The following is a 22,712-nucleotide window of genomic DNA, read 5'->3' on the forward strand; positions in this document are numbered from 1 at the left end:
GGGGGTGCGTCACCTAGAACAGAGGAGTGGTTACTACAATAGCTCTTAGTCCCCTTCTTTATAGGAATTAGTGGGGTCCAGAGGTTGTCCGTAAGTCATGATATAGCCTACTTCTATGTCTTAAAGGTATTTTAAGGGGTTGTCCATAATATACAATCATTTTTTATATTCAAACACTTATACAGGGTCTCTAAACCCCCAAAATGATTAAAATGTTCTAATAAGAAGGCAGCTAACACAGACTATCTCTGAAACCTTTATAGAAGAAAAGTTAGAGGAAAGGGTTAAAACCTTCTGAAACTTGTCATGGGTGTGTGCTTCTGGCCTTCCACTATGTGGGGTTAATGTCAGGGAGCAAGGAGTGGCTGTGTACCTGGAAGGTCCTGAGGGGAGTCATCATGATGTCACTCTGATGTCAGGAAGCTTGTGCAACCTCAGGAGGAGGAGGAGGAGTGGAGAAGTCAGAGGAGCTGGCAGATTAGACAGCAGAAGCCCTGTGTGTGCCCAGCAGAGGACTGCTCTGCTCCCTCCTGACTCTGGAAGAAAGTCCTCCTTGTGCTCCACACCTGCTGGAGATCTCCCCCAAAAGTAACAGGTAAGAGCAATGTGTGCCATCATTACCACTTTCCTATGGATTACTTTGGACTGAGTGAAATGTGCATTTTTTGTTTTTGTCTGTGGTGTATTGTAACTCTGCTTGCTGGACCATTATGGAGAATAGGCTAGGCATGCATTATTGCAAAAGCAATGACTATACATACATATTATGCAAGTCTCATCCAGTGGGAAGCAATGGGTTAATCATACCTGTTTTCGCCGCCACATGCAGGACTACTGTAGAGGAGCATGCATTACTGGGTATGCATTGGAAAGGAACGGATTACGTATGTGTCGCATTTGTAATTGTTCAGGAAAGGGTTAATTCTTTTTGCCTGTCTCCCCCAAAGTAATTTTTTTTTTTAGGTTGTGTTGTTCACACATTGTAAACACAGTGCTTTTTTTTGGTGGGGGGGATGGGGAGTTTTCTGAAAAACTGTAACTTTTTGGCACAACTTTCGAAATAATGCAACATTTTTTTAGGTCCTTTTTCATGTTTTACATAAATTTCTATTTTTTCCGTTCTGGACCTGGGCTTCACCATAACAATGGCAGAAATTATATTAAAAATTGTGGGGGGGGGTTTGCCTCGATTGTGGCAACAAAAAAAAACCAAACAAAATGTGTGAAAGCAGACCTCGGTAGATGGATGTGTAAAGAAGTCCTTTATACAATTTTTTTTTTTATCTTAGGGAGGGCAATGTATTTTATTTTCGGCAATGAATAGAAGAGATTAAAATAACATTATTTTGGCAGTGTTTGTAGAAAAGAGGGCAAAGCAGGTGGCAGAAGTGCACTTAGAGGGAATCGTTTAGGCAGGCAGTATTGTGTGGCTGGGAAGGGGTTAAGCAGGCGGTATATTCATATATGGGGATAAGCAGGCAATATAGTTGGATGTGTGGAGGGGAAGGGGTTAAGCAGGCAGTATATTCATATATGGGGGATGTGTGGCTGGGAAGGGGTTAAGCAGGCAGGGTCATTCTGTAAATATAATGTCTTGGGAAGCACAGAGCTATAGTGTTTGGTGCACATCCCATATTCCCAGCAGACCCCTTTACAAGCAAGCGAGGTCCGCTACCGGTGGAGAATTTTCCACAGAGGTGGAATAAGTATTTAGCCTGAATGTGGAGCGAGAATAAGGCAGGACCTACACCTAGGAGGGGGACGGGCGGGGGTGCCCACTCTAATCCCTGGATGTGCCCACTCTGATACATGTGTATTAGGAACAGGGCCGGCTCCTGGTACATGTAAACCCTTGGGACTTTGCTTTCGATATTTCCTCCTCGTCTTCCAAGAGCTATAACTTTTTTTTGCGCGTTTTTTGCTGTATTTTTTACCATCACTATTTTGGAGTCTATACGACTTTCTGATCTCTTTTTGTGAGGTAAAGTGGCCATAAACCATTGGTTCTGCCATGTAATGTCTTTATTCTGTCTTGACATCCATTGTATGGAATAAACACAATGGTATTTAATTAGTTCGGACAGTGATGCGCACAGCGATACCAAATGTGGTCATTTTTTTTCTTTTTAGATTTTATTTACGTTCTGGGAGAAAAGCGGTGAGGTAAAAAAAAATGTAAAAATATATATATATATATATATATCACAGTATTTTTTTATTAGTTTCCCTAGGGGACTTGTATAATACTGTGATATTGCAGTGTATTTTAAAATGACTGCTCTCCTCTGAAGCACCTGGCACTGGCCCTGATTAGGAAGTGGGGGGTTGTAGTAGGCGGAAGGGAGAAGTAGATGCCCAGTCTGATGATAGGAGATGGAGGGATGGATGTGCTAACTCTGTGCCCAATAATCAATGCCTGTGAAATGCCCTTCTGTATACGGGCACATCTGCTTATCTCCAGGGACAATACATTAGAAGCTGTTTGATGTCTATTTAGAAGCCTGATCTTCATGATGGGTGGGGGCTTCTTCAATCAGGAGAGCCCATAAAAGTGAAAAAAACACCGTATTTGACTTTCTAGGGTAAAAAAAAACCCAGTAACTTCTAAATTCACTTAATCCTTGTTTATGTTTTTGGTCATGTTGTTTATAGTCAACAGCCCCCCACCCCTCCCCCGTATCAACCTGTGCGCATCCTACTAGTCTGAATATGGCCCCGGGCACCAGCTGTACATATGCAGGTTGGTTTGTGCTTGGGTGACCTCATACGTGGGTATGCTAAATAACAAAAAAAAAATCCTATCTAGAAGGCTGTGTTATCCAGCTTTATGAGATCTTGCCAGTCTATCAAACATTCTGGATTATCAAATCACCTTTAGAAAGTTTCTTCGATCCTAAAAATAAAATGTTACCGGTGCAGCTTCACACTTGGATAGCGGATTAAAAGAACATTTTATTTTTATAGTTTCAATGATTTCAAAACAAAAAAAATCACTTAAAGACAACTACCGGTTTTGTGATACAGCTCCTGTGTAGACCTATGTGTTTCCATGGTTACAGACTACAAAAAACAAAAAGCGGTGTAGTCTGATACCTGTGAATCTGTATTATTATTATTTATTTTTTTCGTATCGGAGACTTGTAGCTGCTGCGACACATCTAGAGGAGGGTGGTGGAAGCCCCATGGCGTTTGCCCAATGCCCATGGATTAAAGATTGATGTTGTTGGATCCTGTCATGATTCCCCCAGATGATCTGATGTATCTGGGGACTCTTCTCCTTCATTGCATGGGGTGTGGAATAGAATAAGAAGCCTCTAATTGGTGTAAATTGGACCCCTGGGGGATTTAACATGGATAAAAGGTGATGACCAGAGCAGTATCATCCTCACAATTGTATGTAAATCTTCCTTTGTGCACTCATTATATAGATAAACAATGGTGAGCAGGGACTTTGCTTTTACCTGTCACATCCTTCCTGGTTTCTATAGCTTGGGCCAATACTAATTACTGACTGTCAGCAAATTAAACCTGTTTGCTTTTCCCACCAAAGGAAGGGCCTCCTCTATGGCCAGTTCCAGCTGAGCTGCTGATCTTTTATGGCTTCCTTTTAAGGTCACAGTTTATATCCTATCTAGCTTGAATTTTAGGAAAGTTTGGTGCCACTGGGTATAGCTGCCATTTGTAGTGGTATTTATACTTATTTTTCTACACTTCACAAGGAGTCACCATCTACATCAGTATCTACATCATCCCTGTCTTTCATAGTCCTATATACGTTTTTTTATGTATAAAACATACCGTAGATCTGTTTCTGGGAAATCTGGATGCAAATTCGTAAAGTTACTATGACAGCTCTTGTAGTGGTTATTCCCCCATTTATCTAGACTTCATAAGGATTCACCATCTGCATCAATATCTACATCCTCCATGCCCTTCATAGTCCTATATACATTTTTTATATATAAAATCTAAATCTGTTTCTGTGAAATGTGGGTGCTAATTCGTAAAGTTACTATTACAGCTCCTGTAGTGGTTGTCCCCTATTTATCTAGACTTCTCAAGGAATCACCATCTGCATCAATATCTATATCATTCCTGGTGCCACATACTTGATAGTGAAGTTGGGTGTCAATCAGTATAGCAGCCTTTACAAGTTTTATGAAGGTTGTTAACTTGTTTTTTTCTTTGACTTCTTAAAGATTCACCATTAATATCTACATCCTACCTGGCTTGAATATTGCCACCATTCAGTATATGTGGGAATATTGATCTGATCTGTTTCCAGGAAAGCTGGATGACAATAAGTACAGCTGTAAATACAACTCATGTAGGGGTTATTACCACGAAATTCTACACTTCTCAAGTATTCACCAACTCCATCAATATTTACATCCTGACAGACTTGAAGAAAGCCACAAACGTTTACCGTATACTCTTGGAAAGCTTGGGTGGCCATTAGAACTCTTGTAAAGGTTGTTACCCCAGTTTTCTAGATTTCTCAAAGTCACCATCTCTATCAATATCAATATCTAACCTGTCTTGAATAGTACAACTAACATGTATGAGCATTGCATTGCATTGCCTGGATGGCAATCATATTAGCTGCCATTACAACTTTTTTTTATACTTTTCATTGAGTCACCAAACACATCAATATCTACATCTAACTTTTTTTTGCATAGCACACCAAACATGCATATATCTCAGCACTGATATGTATCTGGGAATGCCTGTGTGGCAATGATTACAACTTTTTTTGTTGTCTTTTAATCCAATTTTCTAGACTTCTCCATGGAGTCACCATACCCATCAATATCTACATCTAACCTGGTTTTAATTGGTTGATATTTACGAAAGCTGGGTGTTAAAATTATCAGATATGTGTGAAAATGGATGTAGATGTGGATTTGGATGCATCCAGTCTAGTGATGAGCGAGGTATGTTCTGTTAACCCTTTCGACAAGCATGCTCGGGTGTTTTCCAAGTATCTTCAGCGTGCTCAGGTGTTATGTTTCAGTCACTTCCTTTTCTTAGGCATCCCTCACATGTATTAAAGCTGTCAAACAGTCGCAAATCATGTGCATGAAGTGACTGAAACATAACACCCGAGCACGCTGAAGATACTCGGAAAACACCCGAGCATGCTCGTTCATCACTAATCCAGTCTCTATGACCACACTGCAAATGTCTGAAGTCAGAAGGTGACATCTGATGAACCTTACTGTATTTTGAATGTTGGTGAAGAAGTGTTCACTGACACTGGGGCATAATTTGGAATATAGGTATGAAAAATTAGAGACTGTAAAGTTGCCCCTCCCTTTTATAAAGCTGCATTTCCCCTTTAAGGAGAACCTGTCACTTGCCATAAATATATATTTTTTTTAACTTGGCGTAATTTCCGCTGATCTCCTGAACAAGGTTATGTTTTTGGTTTGTTCCTGCTCTTCTCCATTCCTGAGATATGACCCTTTCTTCCCTGTATGTAAATCTAGGGGTTTTTTTTTTTCAAGCTAACTGGGTGTGGTCCTCAAGACCCACTTGGGTATAAAAAACTAGATTTATATAAAGGGAAGAGGAGTTCATATCTCAGGACCTGAGAGGACCAGGGACAAAAGAAAAACAACGCCGGATTCGGGAGAATGACGGCATTTACACCATGTGCAAAATGTACGTTTTTATGACAAGTGACAGGTCCTATTTAAATAAATCTACAATACATTGTATGTAGATTTAAAATGGAAATAAAACTCTATTGCATACTGTTTTGGCTCATTCTGAACCTTTACACGCATGGACAGACCGCAGGGCAAGGCCAGAATGCCAGCTGTGCCACGGGCAGCACAATTCTATGGGGCATGAGACAATTGAGGGAAGCACAAATAGAAGATGGGTGGAGTTGTAATAATCTAAATGTATCACCTGAGATAAAATCTGCCTCCTAGGTAACAGCTTGCCGAGAACATGACAAATGCCCGATCATTAGACGCTTGCCTAGCTACCTGAACGCTGGACACTATTCCGCTAAATATTGTCCTCATGTAATACTCTACCAGGAGGCACCTGGCAGATTTGTGCTAATATTTTTATGCTTTCATTCTATTCATAATGTAACATAATTGTATAACAAAATGATTGGTTGTTTGTAAATAGAGTAGAAAAATATAAATTTGGGGCGGAGCTTAAAGGGGAACTTCACCCAAAAAATTATCCAGCAATTAGTAGCAACTTAATTGAATTCTTTAATAAATGAGACCTGTAAGCTCAAATCTAGATAGGCAGATGCCCAAACATAACAGTGACCACCCATATGACATTATTGTGGGTGGTATGTGAGGTCATCTTGGGGGTGTTGGTAACTGTCTGAGTGTATTTATAGCTGGCATAGAATAAAGTGTTTATGGTATATTTCTGTATCATTCACAGTTCCTCGCACAAAATTTGTTTGAGGTGACATGCCTTCAGTTTCCCATGTTCCTTTATTCCGGGAAGCTGTTACGTCTTCTCTCTTCCCTTTCTTCCGAGTGGAGCTTCCTTGTACATTCCGCAGGCGAACGCTTGTATTACATGACCCCTTTTGCCGCTTCCTGAAATATACAGGAAAACACTCAGCAACTCTCTCCATAAAATTCCCATAATTATTGTATTGGTGATTGTATAGGAGGCCCTACTACGAAAGTACTCAAGTGTGGATGGAATTCGGTACCAGGGCAGAAGAGGAAGGGGCTCCGGCGAGACAGAAACAAGTGTCTGCCACTCGCTAAAGTTTGGTTTGACCAGTCTGGCAACTGCCTCAGCAGATATCCAGCGGAGCTCAAAATTCCGGATTTGTCTATTAGAAGGCCATAGTTGCCACCAGTCCCACAATTGCTGGGACTGTCCCAAATTTTAGGGAACGGTCTAAGCAAATCCAAAGCTTGAAAGGTGGTAGACCTCTCCCAAAATAAGGTGGTCGTAATTAGTTTGGCCATTTCACTGTCATCCAGCGTGGGGCTTAAATATGCAGTGATGATGATTGTAAATTTGGAAGGCGGAGACAAGTCTCCTTTGTTGGCCTTCAGGATGACTATTTCCCCAACCCTTTGAGACAGAAGACCCTACAGCCTAATGCCAAAGAATCCCCCAGCATTCAGACTTATAGATTTCATCAGGTTGCAGGAATGCAAGGAGCTTGATGGCAAAACAACATCCGCCAGAGGACACCCTGAGAGATCCTTGTGGTAACTAACGTGCAAAATGGTCTCCTGGCCAAGCTTTATGTCAAACACCATCCTCCCTAATTTGTGGGTTCCCATCTCTAAGTTTATTTTGGGCTCATTTATTTACCACTCACTTCAAGCCTTCATCCTACCCGACTTAAAGGCATCAATTAGGTGGAAAATGTAAGTAGAAATCAAACTATCCAAAAGGTTGTCGCAGTCCGACCCATATTACTAGCATGACTTAAAGGAATTGTCCACTTTAGACAAATCTTTATTTTTTTATGTTCTTATCGGCCAAAGGACCAGGTTTCCATTCTGTGGGAGCTTTTGGCTAAATGTAACCCATTGATATCCACGCTTTACATGTATGTGTACTTCTTTACTAACTCGCTGGTTATTGTTTATGTTCTTAGTTACAGATTTGTTGATCAGCCTCAGTAATGTGCAGCCATGTGTTAGTCTCAGCCACAGATAATTCTTTTCACACCCTGAAGACAACCATTGAACCATTGAAAAGCTCTGGGGACTTAAAGGGTTACTTTTTACATGAGCGAAGTGTGACTGCCAGATGGGGAACAATATGTTTGCAATCATCAGCATGTGATAAGGTGGATGTTGTGTGAACAGTCTGTTATCTTGATGGAAACATAAGTCATCTGTTACTGTCAGCTCCACTGAATCTTGTGATTGCCGTCTCGTGGGGAACTACTATCCCCAGCATTCTGCTCTAGAATGCACTAGGCTCTACAGGTGTTAGTGATGCAATCAGTCACCCCATAATATTTTATAGCTTGCCAGTAGTAGCTTTTGTTATTGTTCCCCAAAGTGGGCATTTCTGGAAGGATCGGGGCAGGCAGTACAAAAAATAACCCTTGGGGTCCCCACAACCAGGGCATGACCCATAGACATTCAGGTTACCATTAGATCGCTATTTATGACATTTCCTAGAAATAGTCTTTAAAGTTGAAGCTCCAGTCTGTAAATAATCCAAAGGGGTTGTCAATAATTAAAAAAATATGACTGCTTTATTCCAAAAACAGCGCTACATCTGACTACAGGTTGTGTCTGGTATTGCACTTCAGGTACATTGAAATAAATCGTGGTAAACTGCATTACCAGACACAACCTCTAGTCAGGTGTGGCACTGTTTTTGGAACATTTTTTTAACCAAATATGTATAGATGGTATTTTGAGACATATTTATTCTTTAAATTTTTTTGTTTCTTAGAAAATGGCCTTTCTCAGCGGTTTCCGGACCATCTTGGCATCTACATGGCTTTTGTCCATCTTCTTTAGTGTGGCCAAGGCCCAAACCGCACCTACGGGCTGTGGAGAAGGATTGAACTCTATCTACTATAACTTATGTGACCTGTCGGTTGCGTGGGGTATTGTTCTACAAGCGATAACAAGTGCGGGCATTGTGTCTTCCTTCATCCTTACCGTCGTCTTGGTTGCTAGCACCCCCTTCATTCAGGACAAGAGGAAGAAGAGCATGGTGGGAACTCAAGTGTTTTTCCTTCTTGGCACAATTGGACTTTTTTGTCTTGTGTTTGACATGGTGGTCAAGAAAGACTTCTCCACTTGTGCATCTCGAAGGTTCCTCTTTGGTCTCTTCTTTGCCATCTGCTTCTCCTGCTTGTGGGTCCACGCAGCCAACCTCAACTACTTGGTCAGGAAAAACACCGGGCCAAATGGTTGGTGGATTTTTGGCATAGCCATTGCCCTATCACTGGTAGAGGTGATTATCAATACGGAGTGGCTGATTATCACTATCGTACGGACCAGCAGTACTGTGGGACAACCATGCGCCATTGACAACCAGGACTTTGTCATGGCGTTGATATACGTCATGTTTCTCATTGTTGCTGGATTTGCGACCGCCTGGCCAGCCTTGTGTGGAAGATATGGTCACTGGAAGAAGCACGCAGTCTTCATTATACTCACACTTTTCCTATCTGCTTGCATTTGGATTGTGTGGATTGTTATGTACGTCTACGGAAATGCTACACTTCTAAAATCGCTCTATTGGGATGACCCAACCTTGGCCATTGCTCTGGTATCAAATGCCTGGGCCTTTCTGTTCCTCTATATCATCCCTGAGATCTCGCAGTTGACCAAGCCAAGTCTAGAACAGACCTTTGAAGAAGAACTCTACCCTCCAAGAGGGGTTGGTTATGAAACTATCCTCAAGGAGCAAACTTCCCAGAGCATGTATGTCGAAAATAAAGCATTCTCTATGGACGAGCCACAGTCCGGTAAGCACCAATGGTTGATTTTCCCTAGTATAGATTTCATCCACACCTCAGTGGTCAAGTGGGGTGGAGAAAATTTAGTTCCACCACTCCTCCTAGGTCTGTGAGGGAGCTAAAGGGTTCTCCATATCTTCTCATATGTCCCACTTACATCCCATAACATTTTTTTTACTGGGTACCCAGAGGGAATCGGAGGGAAACCGGCCTCCACCATGTAGTGAGCTTAAATGACCTCCACCATCATTTGGGCCTAGAAAGCCTCCACTATATTGTGGGCCTAAAGCACCTTTACCCGATTCCTGAACTCGTGGACCTTAAGTATTTCCACCACATTGTGGTTGTAAAAAGTCTCCACCATCTTGTGGACTTAAAAGACCTTTACCACTTTGTAGAAGTAAAATAGCCTCTTTGCCTCGTGGACCTTAAAGGGGTTGTCTGGTGAAAACAAGTTATCATCTATCCACAGGATAGGTGATAACGTGTTGAACGTGGGGGCCAGAGGTTCGTATGGGTCCCAATGGTCAAACCCTGCCAATCAGTAAGTTATCATCTGTCCTTCAGACACGTGTTAACTTATTTCCACCGCACAACTGGGACCTCCATCTCCTTCAACAAGGGGACTATCAAGGGCCTGTTTTAATGGAGCTGTGGCCTCCATTAATAGTCTGAGTCTCCTGGAGATAGCCAAGTACAGTGATTAGCTATCTCCGGCAGTCCCATAGACAATGAATGGAGCGGTGGCTCACTTGAGTGGTCATTGCCCCATTCTCAGGATCGCTGGGGGCCTCAGTTGTAGGACCATCAGAAATCAACAAGTTGCCACCTATCCTGTGCAAAAGTTAGGACAAACCCTTCCTGACATGTGACGTAGACATGAGGTGCCTATATATGGAGTGAGCTGAGACCATTTCATACATGGTGGGTGCTGACTGTGTTATGCACCTGGCACCTGTCTCTAACAGGAGTGATCAATGCTTCCTCTTCTGTTCTTTTTTTTTTTTAAAGAAACTTTTGTGCTTGTGTCCCCATGACAACACTTATTGACCTAGAATTCTGGAGAGCTCTGAGTTATATTAATAATATATTGATTATCCTGCCCTTTTTATCTACTAGTCAGATTCCTTCCTTCCTTCCATTTTCTTTTTTTTTACCTGTATAGTGTCCCTATGACATTTCTCTACGGTCCTGGCATCTCAGTGCTGTCGGAGGGATGCTGGCCCCTCTTGGCAACCACATTTCTTTTTCCTTTAGTTTTTCAGTACTAAAAAAAAAGGCTGCATTCTGATTCTTCACTGCTCTCATGAAAATGCAGAACTGCAACAGTGCAGAAACAGGAAGTGTTGTCGTAGGGGCACAAATAGAGTAGCAGATGTAGAAAATCGTATACTTTTCCTTATAAGTCCTAGTATATAACTGGAATATGCTCCGTTTTTTGCCGATCCTGAACTCCTATCTGTGTTTTTCTGTTGCCAGCCAAGCGGCCCGTATCTCCATACAGCGGGTACAATGGACAGATCAGGAGCAGCGTATACCAGCCCACAGAGATGGCACTAATGAATAAAAATCCGGTAAGTGCCAAGTGCGAGCCTGCGGCTGCCCAGGGGCTCCTTCACCCAGATATTAGCTACACTGGAGCTATTCATAGTATCCCGGGTACTCATCCAAAACAGACACTGATTCTTAAAGTCATACGACGCAATTAAAGGGGCTGTAACCCGAGTCGTTCCGGACTTCTCGTTGGCTAGTTTCCAAGAAAGTGGTATATAAGCAGCGGTTGTGCGCGCTGCCTTCATCACGTATACCATGCCTATCACAGACCTCTGCATGCACATAGTGCTTGGATATATGCGCCAATTAAAGGGGGAAATTACCACCTTAATAAAAAAAAAAAAAAAAAAGAACAGCATAGTGAGCAATTCTTGCAATGGCTTCCGCTTTTTTTTTAGAGAATCAATATTCAGCCCAAATGTATCTGAACCTGAAACTGGCAAATATTACAAACAAGTAGGATAATAGGGGCCAGGAGGTGCATTGGGTCTCTGGAAGGTCAGGCTATCGCATGGGGCCTTTTAATTTCCATTATTCTGGTAATTAACTGATAAGCTTCCACTGCACGACTCATACTTTACTTCTTTCTTTCTGCCACAGACAGAACTTCCATATGATGTAATCATCCCCAGAGCTACTGCCAACACTCACCCTGCTGCCAGCGGAAACTCCACACTGAGGGCCGAGGACGCATACGCCGCACAGAACCGGCACACTGCCAATAATGGACAGGTAACTACCCGTTCCAGTGAATTTCTACATACATTACTTATGTCCTACCAATCCTAAAATACGTCCTGTAGATCTTTTATTATAAAAAAAAGAAAAACATAACAATAATAATAACAGAAACATAACAAAATTAACAACCACAAAATAAACAATGTAATGAAACTGGTCCAGCCGCTCCCTCTCTCCTCACACACATATTATACATATATACACAATAATAACTACCTACACTACAGACTTATGGTCCGGTTACCAAAGAAAATAATAACCACAAACAATAATATTTTGTTAAATAAATAAACATAAACAAAATAAACAATAGCTGACAAATATATACAAACTTTTTTTTTTTTAATTAATATAAAATAAATACTTACTATACAAATATATACAAGACTAAACAAAACACCCCACACTCGAGCCCACCAGTCCCTCCCCGGCACTGACCTGAGAGCTGGTCCTGCGCCTCATGCCTCAGTCCATGTCCAACGTCCATAGGCCAGATCAGGCAGTGCCAGTTTTTCACCCAAATAACCAGTGTCCCACAAGATGAACCCACCTCCCCCCTTTTCCCTCCACCCAACCTAACACCTACACCCAAACCCATATATACAATATATACAGAAACAAACAATACAATAACCACAACTGACAAAACCCAAGTTCAGCGCCTGCAGCCCTACATCACTGTCTACTGATCAAAACAAAACAAAAATCTATGGTGTCAGCAGCAGCCCACCACCAGGAGAGGAGACGACCAGACTAGGGCACACTAAAAGAAAAGCCCCTAAGCAGGAATACTTCCATAAATTATGGCAGCCATGGTTGGATAGGATTAATTAGAGTACACCTATAGATACTACTGTAGAGTAAAACTCTTGGTAAACTGCATGGCGGAGTGGAAAGGGAAGAAAGAAAGAAGAAAAGGGGAAGAGAAGGAAAGGGAGTAGGGGAAGGAAAGAAAATGAGTAAAGTAGGGAAGAAAGTGAGAGGAAAGAAGGGGGGAATAAAATAAAAAAAAAAAACGAAAGAAAGAAAGAAAGGTCTCCATGGGGGTGGGTGGGTAAGGGAAGAGGGGGGAACTTACTGTAATATTGTAAAACGAGTATTGTCATGTAATATCTGTTCCAAGTTTTGTTATGTTTAATAAAAATTGATTAAAAAAGAAAAGCCCCTCCAGAGAAGAGCGGCCCTTTGTGTGCCCAGTCTCTCATACTCCAGAGAACGCACCTTCACCAGGTCACCCAGTATGGTCCTAAACACATCATCCATTGGGAGGATTTTCCGTTGCGTCGATGCTAAGCACTGTCTGGTCCATGTGTGATACCTAACCACTGTGCTAACTAGAAATAAGGTGCAGCGGTCCCGACCACCCAGGTCTCCAAATGCTCCATTGGCCCATTCCGCATAAGAGAGACCGGCCAGGCGGGGCCAATCAATGGAGGCGCCCACCCTCTTGTACACCTCTGTGTTAAAGGGACAACAAAGCAGGAAGTGGTCCATGCTTTCCAGCATGGTAACACAATGCTCCTGAGGACAGTTCCTGTCCTCAGAGCTCCTACACTTCAGATTGTCTCTCACACACAGTTTCCCATGGAAGCAGCGCCAAGCCAAGTCCCAAAACTTTGAGGGGATCCTCATAGAATTCAAAAGATGCAGACCCACCCCAAGATCCTGACTTGGGCAATCCCTGAGTGCCAGAGGCCTCTGAAAATGGGTCAACAGAACCCCTTTGTCAAGGAGCTTCCTTGGCAGAGTCCTGACCTCCCACATTCCCAGACCCCACCGGCGAATTACCTTCAGAACCACGGTAGCGTAAGGAGGGAGATGTCCATGCAGTATGCGTAGATCCTTCACTTGCCCTCCTGTCTCCCATTCCTGGAAGAAAGACTGAAACCATCCCCTACAAGAGAATACCCACGGAGGAGCCCTCTCTTTCCAGAAGTTTGCAATATTGATCTTAATGAAGGTATTCACAAGGAATACCACAGGGTTGACCATACCCAACCCTCCTAGTACGGTAAGTAACCTCCCTCTTGACCAGGTTCAGTCTATTCCCCCATAACAGTTGGAAGAACAAACTGTAGACCCGAGTCCAGCGAGGCTCCGGCAAGATGCACACACTGCCCAGATAGATCTGCACAGGGAGCAGGTAAGTTTTGATCAGGTTTATCCTTTCCCTTAGGGTCAAAGACGAACCCTTCCATTGGTTCACCTTATGAGTGATGACCTCTAGCCTGCTGTCCCAATTTTGTTTGGGGTAATCCCCCTGGCCAAATTCGATGCCAAGAACTTTTGCAGAGACTTTGGGTCCTGGAAGGGTGTCCGGGAGATCAAAACCAGGATCTCCTCCTACCAGCCGGAGACTCTCACACTTATCCCGGTTGATCTTAGACCCGGATGCCTCCGAGTAGCGATTTACCTATGACATCAGCCATTCTGCCTCCCCATCAGAGGGAACAAAAACTCTCAGAGTGGTTTCTGGTGCTGCCCAGTCCATCCCCATCCCAGCCAACGGTCCACGCTCCACCCTCCTAAGTGGGTCAATCGCAAACATGTACAGCAGCGGGCTCAAGGGACAACCCTGGCGAACACCACACCCAACCTCAAAAGAGCTGCCAATCCAACCGTTCACAAGCTGGAAACTCTCTGACCCAGCGAACAAGGTCTTAAGCCAATCAACACACCCCCCCCCCCCCCCGGCAGGCCATACTTCAGAAGGACAGACCAGAGGTACTAATAATTAACCCGATCAAAATCTTTTGCCTGGTCCAATGACAGCATGTACCCCTTCCATTGGCCAGCCCTACCCTGCTCCACCACCTCTCGGACACAGAGTACAGCACTAATTGTACTGCGGCCTGGAACAGAGCAATTCTGGGCTCCCGAAAGGAGCCGGGGCGCAAATTTCACCAGCCGATTAAACAGCACCTTTGCCAAAACCTTCCTGTCTGCATTGAGAAGCACTATGGGACACCAGTTCTCAATGCAAGATGGGTCCTTGCCCTTTGACAAGATGATCAGGGCACACCTCCTCATTGACTTCGGCGGAGTGCCTCAGGAAAGACACTCATTGAATACCTCAGTCAAGAGGGGAACCCAGGCGTCCTTAAAGGTCTTATAGAATTCAGATGTTAAGCCATCTGGACCAGGAGATTTCTTTAGGGCAAGCCCTTCAATCGCCAACTTAACTTCCTCTTCCCTGATCATCTCTGTCAAACCGCCAAGAGAGGGGTCTACCCCTGGTTCGGGGACGGCTTCAGCCAGAAAAGCCGACATCTCATTCACAATCCAGATCCCTCTTCCCCAAGAGGTGCGAGTAGAAGGATCTGACGACTTCCAGGATCCCAAGGACCCTGCATCCCCAGGGGAAGGAGACTCGGTGCCCCCTGTAAGCTCCGCCGAAGCCGGAACCTCTCGGCCTCCTCCTCAGAGGAAGAGATGGTCTCAAGGGCTTGGAACCGGTTAGAAAGACCAACCAGAGGGGAGTCAGTTTTACCTTCCTTAGATACCTTGGTCTTTCTCTTCTTTTTGGTGCCGAGTTTACGCTTGTCCTCTAGCCACCGCTTATTATCCTCCTCCATACTTTCATAATGGGAGGATTCTGAGACAGAGGCAGTTTCCTCCCTGTGGATCCTCCTGACCTCCTCATCCAACTCATCATCCCTCTGGGCCTCAGCAGCAAGACTGGCATCCAGGACAGGGGCTGCCCCAGTAGCCCAGGGCTCTCCCCGCTCCCTCTCCTGTCTGCACTTGTCTAGATGCCTCAGCCTGGGCAGGCGTCTTTTTATTGCTTTTCTTCCCTGGCCCCTCAGCTCACCCACCCCTGCTAGTCCCCTCCCCAGCAGAATCGGCCTCTTGGCTTTCTCCCACCGGGGTCTCGACTGCATTAGCGAACCTTGGCACCTTATCTGCACACAAGATGTAGCAAGATTACCGACACCCCCACTGAAGTGTGTGGGGTCGCCGCACCTGTGACAGAGCTTCGGTTGCCCCTGGTAGAAGACCAGGATATGATCCCTAACCAGGAAGGCAGATGATGGAATGTGGGCAACCTTACCACCTGAACGCTTAAGTTTTACCGTAAACGTCCAGGCCCCTCACCAGATACCAAACTCGTTGCGGTTTTTCTTTGGCATCTCCACCACCTCTCCATACCGACCAAGCCACGTCATGTCATAACAAGAAAGCGACTCGTTACGCGTCATCACGGTCACTTTCTTGATTTGGTTTTGGCGAGACACTGCCTGAACAGCAAAGTCTCGCCAGCCGGGCTCATTTTTTGCCAACTCATAATTCGTCCCAAAGAGCTCAAGCTCCTCTGGCCGAACAAAGCTGACATCAAACTCAGGCGTGGAATAGGGATGTATCAAGGCGTAGATGTCAATCGCCTTGAAGACCATCCTCAGCAGGAGCTCCACAACTTTAGACCTTGGAGGACATGTATCACTGCCCCTCCACCGAAGACAGATCACATTCCTACGCACACTGCCTGGCCCGGCTGTTGGGAGGGACCACACTGTATCCCCCCCTTTTTGCTCTCGGAAGGCCCCGAGGCCATGCCTCTCTATCCAGAAGGATAGATCAACCTCTCGACCCTCTACCATTAGTGATCTTTCCCCCTTCTTTAGAGCCTCCAAAAGGCGCCGTTTCAACATGCCGTCCTCAAAGCCTGGACACAAAGAGGAGGAGGATGACCTGTTTGCCCCGGAGGTGACACTGGTGTAACTCTGGACAGGCGTTGCCACCACCGGGGGGGGGCAACAGTCCCAACAGCATCACCATTACTCATCTCCATCTCCCCCTCCACCAAACCAGCAACCACACCACTAGACAATGAATTGGCCTCATTCACACCCATCACCACATTCATTCCTGCTGGACCAGTAACAATGGTGGATGACATTTTGACCTCATCATCATCCGGCACAAGGGGCTCGGTCACCTCCATAGAACTGAAGGCGACCTCACCCCTGGTCTTATGTGTGCCCTGCACATCATCAGTCGGTAATTTCCGCTGTTTTGCATTTGTAGCGATGCGTCGCTGATCTTTAGCTGTTGTGAGGCACCGCTGATCTTTAGCATCAGGATCTTCCTGACCAGCGGCACCAACACAAAATACCACTTTGGGAGGACCGGAACGCTCAGCCCCGACAGCTCCCTCACACTGCCGCCGCTCCTCAACTAAGTGATCAGCGGCAACAGCATTCAGAGGCGCCGAGGCTACCGGAGCTGCCCTCAACACCGGGCTACTCCTCTCTCCCACTTAGGAGCGCACCACAGCATCGTGGCCTGACCGAACGCCCGCCGCCGGGCCGCCATCACTGTGCAGCCTCTCGGCTGATGCACCTCCTGCTGCGTCCCCGCTACTACAAGCAGAGACAGAGCTCTGCACCTCACTACCACACTGTGTAATATCCCCGTGCCTTTGCACCGGATCCACAGCAGAACCTGGGCTGGGCAACGGGGCTTATACAGCGAGCTGACCCAGCAGCCAACTCAGGGGGTACAGGGAGGGGGGCATATACATAGCTTACCACTTCCTGCAGCTTTGGCTTGTTCTTATCCTTTTTCTGGCCCCCAGGTGCCTCTTCTGGTAGATTGTCACCAAGATGGAAGTTCTGGAGGCACACTGGGGACTCCAGGAGCTTTATTTCCCCCATTAGTGCCCCTCCCTGGCCGCTGCTGTCACTGTCTTCCCCAGAGCCGGCAAAACTGCGACCGGATGTAATTGTCGCCTGTCCTGCAGGGAGCTCGCTTCACGTGGCCTGCGGGTGACTTTGCAGGCTGCCAGGTGGGGCTTTCTGCTGGTCATCATCACTCTTTTCATCCACTTGCTCTCAGGCTGCAGCCATATCTGCTATCAGACATTTCTCTGAATCTGTCTTCATTTATCAGTTTTTCCTTAAAAGGAACGCTCTGCTCTCTGATGACAGCTTTCCTTTGTTCAAGCACATTAATCTCAGTTGTTAGCCTCTTCACCTCTGCCTGGAGTTTAGTCTTCCTCGGTTTGGAGGCACCTGCAGGTCTGGTGCTTGTGCAGCGCAGCTCCTCACGGAGCCTCCTGACGAGCTTACTTGCATCTTCGTACTCACGGAGACTGCTCATGACCTGGGAGGCATAGGTGGACACAGACTCTCGGGGACTTTGAATCGCCCAACCTTCCTCAGTGAGGTCGGCCTCACCTCCGTGAGCACTCAGCTTTCCTCTGGAAGGAGCGCCATGTTGCACGCTGTCAGGCTTACCCTCCATGCTGGAAGCCTTGCGGCTTCCAGGAGTCTCCGCAGTCCCGAGGGGAGTAGGAGCCACATTGCTGCGACTCCTGGTGGGGCGTCTCACCCCCGAGTCCTCCGATGTGCAGGCTGGTTGCTGGTTTCTCCTGCTCCCCGCCGGCCTGGTTCGGGAAGCAGAAGCCTGGGACTTGGCTCCATCACTCATCCTAGGAAACCCACTCCCACCCTGGATAGGAGAGAGAGAGCAGATGCCCAGGTGGAGAGGTGTTGGTTCTCAGAGCTCAGGAGTGCACAGCAGGATCTGCAGCCACCAGACCCACAATCACCACAGTGAGCCACAGCTGATCAGAGCTGCACTCACTATTCTGCTGGTGCAGTCACTGTGTATATATATATATATATTACATTACTTATCCTGTACTGATCCTGAGTTACATCCTGTATTATACTCCAGAGCTGCACTCACTATTCTGCAGGTGGGGTCACTGTGTGAACTTGGTGGGCTTTTGCACCATATTAGATTTTCTATAATATTTGGAGGAGGGGCATTCTCAAGTAGAAGGGGATGGGGTTTAAAATGTCTTGCGATTCTCACTTAAGACTGAATTTTTTTTTTATTTCTATTTTAGGCAAATTCTTCCCCCTACAGTCAATGGTGAAGTCCAATTTCTACAGTCTCCAGAGCTGGAGTCCCCTCCCTGCCTTCATGTACCATCCAGTATAGTGACTAAAGGGGAGACTTGTCACACCGCTGACACTGGCACCATTGAGGGTGGAAAGCATAATTTTGGAAATTAATGTAGGGGAAAGGGGGTGAAAGGTCATTGCAAGGTCAAACTGATCAATTACAGGTGAACGTGGCGTTACATAACATAACCACGTGCAGTTCAATGCGTTGTTTGCACAGTCCTTTTTGAAGGTTCATCATGGAGGCGGCCATTTTATGCTCAGGTCACAATGATGTCACTAGTTTTCTAGTGTATTGATAGACTCAATTCTCACGCTGGCAAAATGGCTGCTTCTACAGGTACTTTGTAAGTGGATAGTATAATGCAGTGCTCTCCATCTTGTGGCTCTCCACTTGTTGTTAACCTACAACTCCCAGCTTGGTCTGACAATTGAGCATCATCATACTTCTGTGCCCAAGAGACATACCTTGCCATCACATGTGCCCCCAGAGATATAGGGTGCCGCCACATGTTCCTCCAGAGATATAGGGTGCCGCTACACGTGTTCCTCCAGAGATATAGGGTGCCGCCACATGTGCACCCCCAGAGATATAGAATGCTGCCACATGTGCCCCCAGAGATATAGGGTGCTGTCAGATGTGCCCCAGAGAGATACACAGTGCCACCAGAGAAATACATTGCCAGCACAAGTGACCCCAGGGATATAGGGTGCTGCCACATGTGCCCCCCCTAGAGATATGGGGTGCTGCCACATGTGCCCCCAGAGAGATATGGGGTGCAGCCACATGTGCCCCCAGAGAGATATGGGAGGCCGCCACAAGTGCCCCTAGAGAGATATAGGGTGCCACCACCTGTGTTCCCAGAGATATGACGCCACCATATGTATCCCCAGAGATATGGTGCTGCCACATGTACCCTCAGAGATTTACAGTGCAGCCACTAATGCTCCCAGAGATTTACCGTGTCCTCATAAGTGCTTCTGGGAATATAATGTGCAGACAATGCCCTCAAAGGAATCCAGAACCCAGACCAGGCCCCAAAAATTAACTATATAAAGACCAAATGCTGTAAATTTGTGGTGCTTTATGTTGCAGGGTCTTAGCTCCTGCAAACTAGCAGGAGCAGGTTCTGTCCCCAGTCTTCTCCTTTGCAGCTACGTTTCACCCGGTAAGCGCTATGTAGAGAACAGAAGCATTAACCTTTCTGATGCATCTGTAGGACCTGGTGGTCACATGATCTTAGCAGACCCAGATCACCTCTGCCAGTGACACCTGACATAGCAGAGGGCTGTTTACCCCTGTAACTGGGGCTCCTATGGAAGCCCCAGTTACAGTGGAAAAACATCAACAATAAAAGAAATAAAATGTTCCTCAGCGATCTGTTGGGAGACAAATTATGTAAAAAATAAATAAAAACTTTTATAAAACATCTGCAAAAAAGTAATAAAACATAAATTCCCCATAAAAAATGCAAAAAAAAACCCTTTTTTATTTATATAAAATACATTTTATTACATACTGGTAGCAAAAAATGTACATATATTAGGTGTTCCATACCTCCCAACTTTGAAAAATAAGAAATAGGGACACATACTACACACACCCATACCTTTATGTACGTAGGTACAGAAATATTCTTCTATCGAGGCCCATTTTTGTTCCCACACAGTATGGTACCACTTTCATGAACTCCACAGTTACTCCCATCCGGTATGATGGCCTCACAGTCCCCCACGCACAGTATGATGCCCCCACACAGAGTATGATGCCTCCACACACAGTATGATTCCCCCACAGTCCCCCACACAGTATATTGTCCCCACAATGTGCACAAGCCCTTACTGCTTCTCACTTCCAGGTGCTCTTCACATCTGGTTGCCGCTGGTCGGCATTGGCACTATCTGTGTGGTGCCGCCCAGAGATGAAGAGGACCCAATAGATCAAAGCCTGCGCTTGAGACCCCATTGTTAAGTCTCTGCTGGGAGTTGTAGTCTCACAACAGCTATGGAGCCTCAAGTTGGAGACCGCCATTTCAACAGGCCTCATTTATCAGGACTGCTAGAGGTCTTGTTGCTTATAGCAACCAGAATTAACTTTAATTTTCTAAACTGCACTGGAAAATGGCGGTCACTGATTGGTTGCTATGGACAACAAGAAGACTCTTTGGCTCTTTTGGTTCGTGAGGCCTCGTACTCTTCTCAGCCCTGTGGCAATAATGTCTGCTGCCGTACTGCTACTGAATATATACCAGTGCCTTGAAAACAACTGAAAGTCCATTTATTTCACTGCGTATTTCTGGAGTAGATATGGGGAAAAAAAGTGAAAAAAAAAAAAATTAAAAAAAACAACAACAATTTTTATGTATATTTTACTTACCTGACGTTCTGTATAGAGTGTTATTTTTACACTTTTTTTTGCGTATGAAAGTGATAAGTGAATGGATGTTGGTGTGAGTGTTTTCGCTATGGGGGCAATTCCGTGATCTTCAGTCACTACGTTTGCGCCTGTTCCTTCAATGTTATTATACTAAAATCAACCAAGGAAAAAAAAAACCTGACTTCTCATGGCTTCATAGCTGAGGTTATGCTTCCGGTTAATTAAAGAAAAAAAAAGTGAATATTTAAATTAAATTTTTTTGTTATATTGTAATTATTTGTGAATAAATTTAACTAAAAATATTTTGTGGTTGAATTTTAGTTTTTTAAATGTTTGTTGCGGGGGTTTCATTATTTCATTAATTATGTTCTGTATGCTTAGTTTTCACTGTAAAATGTGTTTTAATATCGTTTTTCTATGCTATTACCGGCCTAAAGCCTAATACTGCACCACTGACAGATTCTTAAAATGTGGCCTTGTGGTTTGTCAGAAGCAGTATCGTCATGTTGGTGGGGTGTACCTGAAAACTTTCTAATAGTCCCTATTTTGACAGGATAGTCCCATAAAAGTGGTTTGGGGCTTAACAAAACCACACCCAAAGTGGGCATCTGGTGTGGGGATTCCAGGTGGTCCTTGGTGCCGGTCTTGAAGGGAATCTGTCACCCCCTGGCACTTCTCAGACCTCTAATATGGGCATACAGGTGATAGAAATGTGAATCTATACTTACCTGTATGCCTCATATTCGAGGTCTTGTTGCAGTGTAATGGCTTTTTATTCTTTCCAGTTTTTGACGCTTGCAGGCCGGGGGACAGGAAGAAATCCCCACCTACTGTTTGAATTATAATTTTTCCCCACTCCCCTGCACGTCACAGTGACTTGCCTGCACACAACATACAGTACCTGAGCATAGACGGGAGGATAAAGCGCGCCTTGCGTACAAGGTAAATTGCGCTGGCGAAGGATCTGGCCACGGGAACTGCACGTCACAGGGCACTGTGACGTGCAGGGGAGGGGGGAAAAATTATCATTCAAACAGGAGGTGGGGATTTCTTCCTATCACCTGGCCTGCAAGCGTCAAAAACTGGAAAGAATAAAAAGCCATTACACAGCAACAAGACCTCTAATATGAGTCATACAGGTAGGTATAGATTCACATTTCTATCACCTGTATGCCCATATTAGACAGCGGCATTTACACCCCCGTAAAAAAAACAAACGTATTTATGGCAAGTGACTTCTTTAAGATACAGAAGTACTTCTACAATGCAGTATCTTGTGTCAACATAGTAAACAGCCATTGTGAACTAAAACCTTCTATAAATCCATTCATCCATTCCTCCTAGAAGTTTATGGCCCTTGCATAACACAATAGGTTATAACTGTGACCTAAGGTTATTCAGTATATGGGGGTTTATAGCCTTCGTACAATATTGCACAGCAGAGGCAATACTTTATTGTTAGAATTTGCTATTGTGTAAACTTCCATTATTCCTTTAATTCTCTTAATCTCCTTCCAGGACTTGTCATTAGAGTACAATACTAGGAGTTTAGTCAGATATAGCAATAGTGTAGTTATAAGGTGACTCGCTATCATGGGCCACAGCACCCTTCCATATTGATTATAGCGAGGGAATTGTAAATAATCAATAGGGTTGTAACACTAGAAATCAACGGCTGCCTTAA

The 22,712-nt window shown here is 44.9% G+C and overlaps 1 protein-coding gene across 1 annotated transcript; it reads left to right on the forward strand.

Annotated features, from left to right (window-relative positions):
- The first annotated feature begins 419 nt into the window (after positions 1-419).
- GPRC5C (G protein-coupled receptor class C group 5 member C) lies at positions 420-21,330 on the forward strand. Its single transcript, XM_073682558.1, has 5 exons — positions 420-595; positions 8,428-9,454; positions 10,925-11,019; positions 11,600-11,731; positions 18,594-21,330. The coding sequence occupies exons 2-5, from the start codon at positions 8,431-8,433 to the stop codon at positions 18,621-18,623; spliced, it is 1,281 nt and encodes a 426-aa protein (XP_073538659.1). The 5' UTR covers positions 420-595; positions 8,428-8,430; the 3' UTR covers positions 18,624-21,330.
- Positions 21,331-22,712: the final 1,382 nt, after the last annotated feature.

This window comes from Phyllobates terribilis, unplaced genomic scaffold, assembly GCF_046119375.1.
Source record: "Phyllobates terribilis strain yellow unplaced genomic scaffold, ASM4611937v1 Scaffold_5__5_contigs__length_657084704, whole genome shotgun sequence".
Classification (NCBI taxonomy): Eukaryota; Metazoa; Chordata; class Amphibia; order Anura; family Dendrobatidae; genus Phyllobates; species Phyllobates terribilis.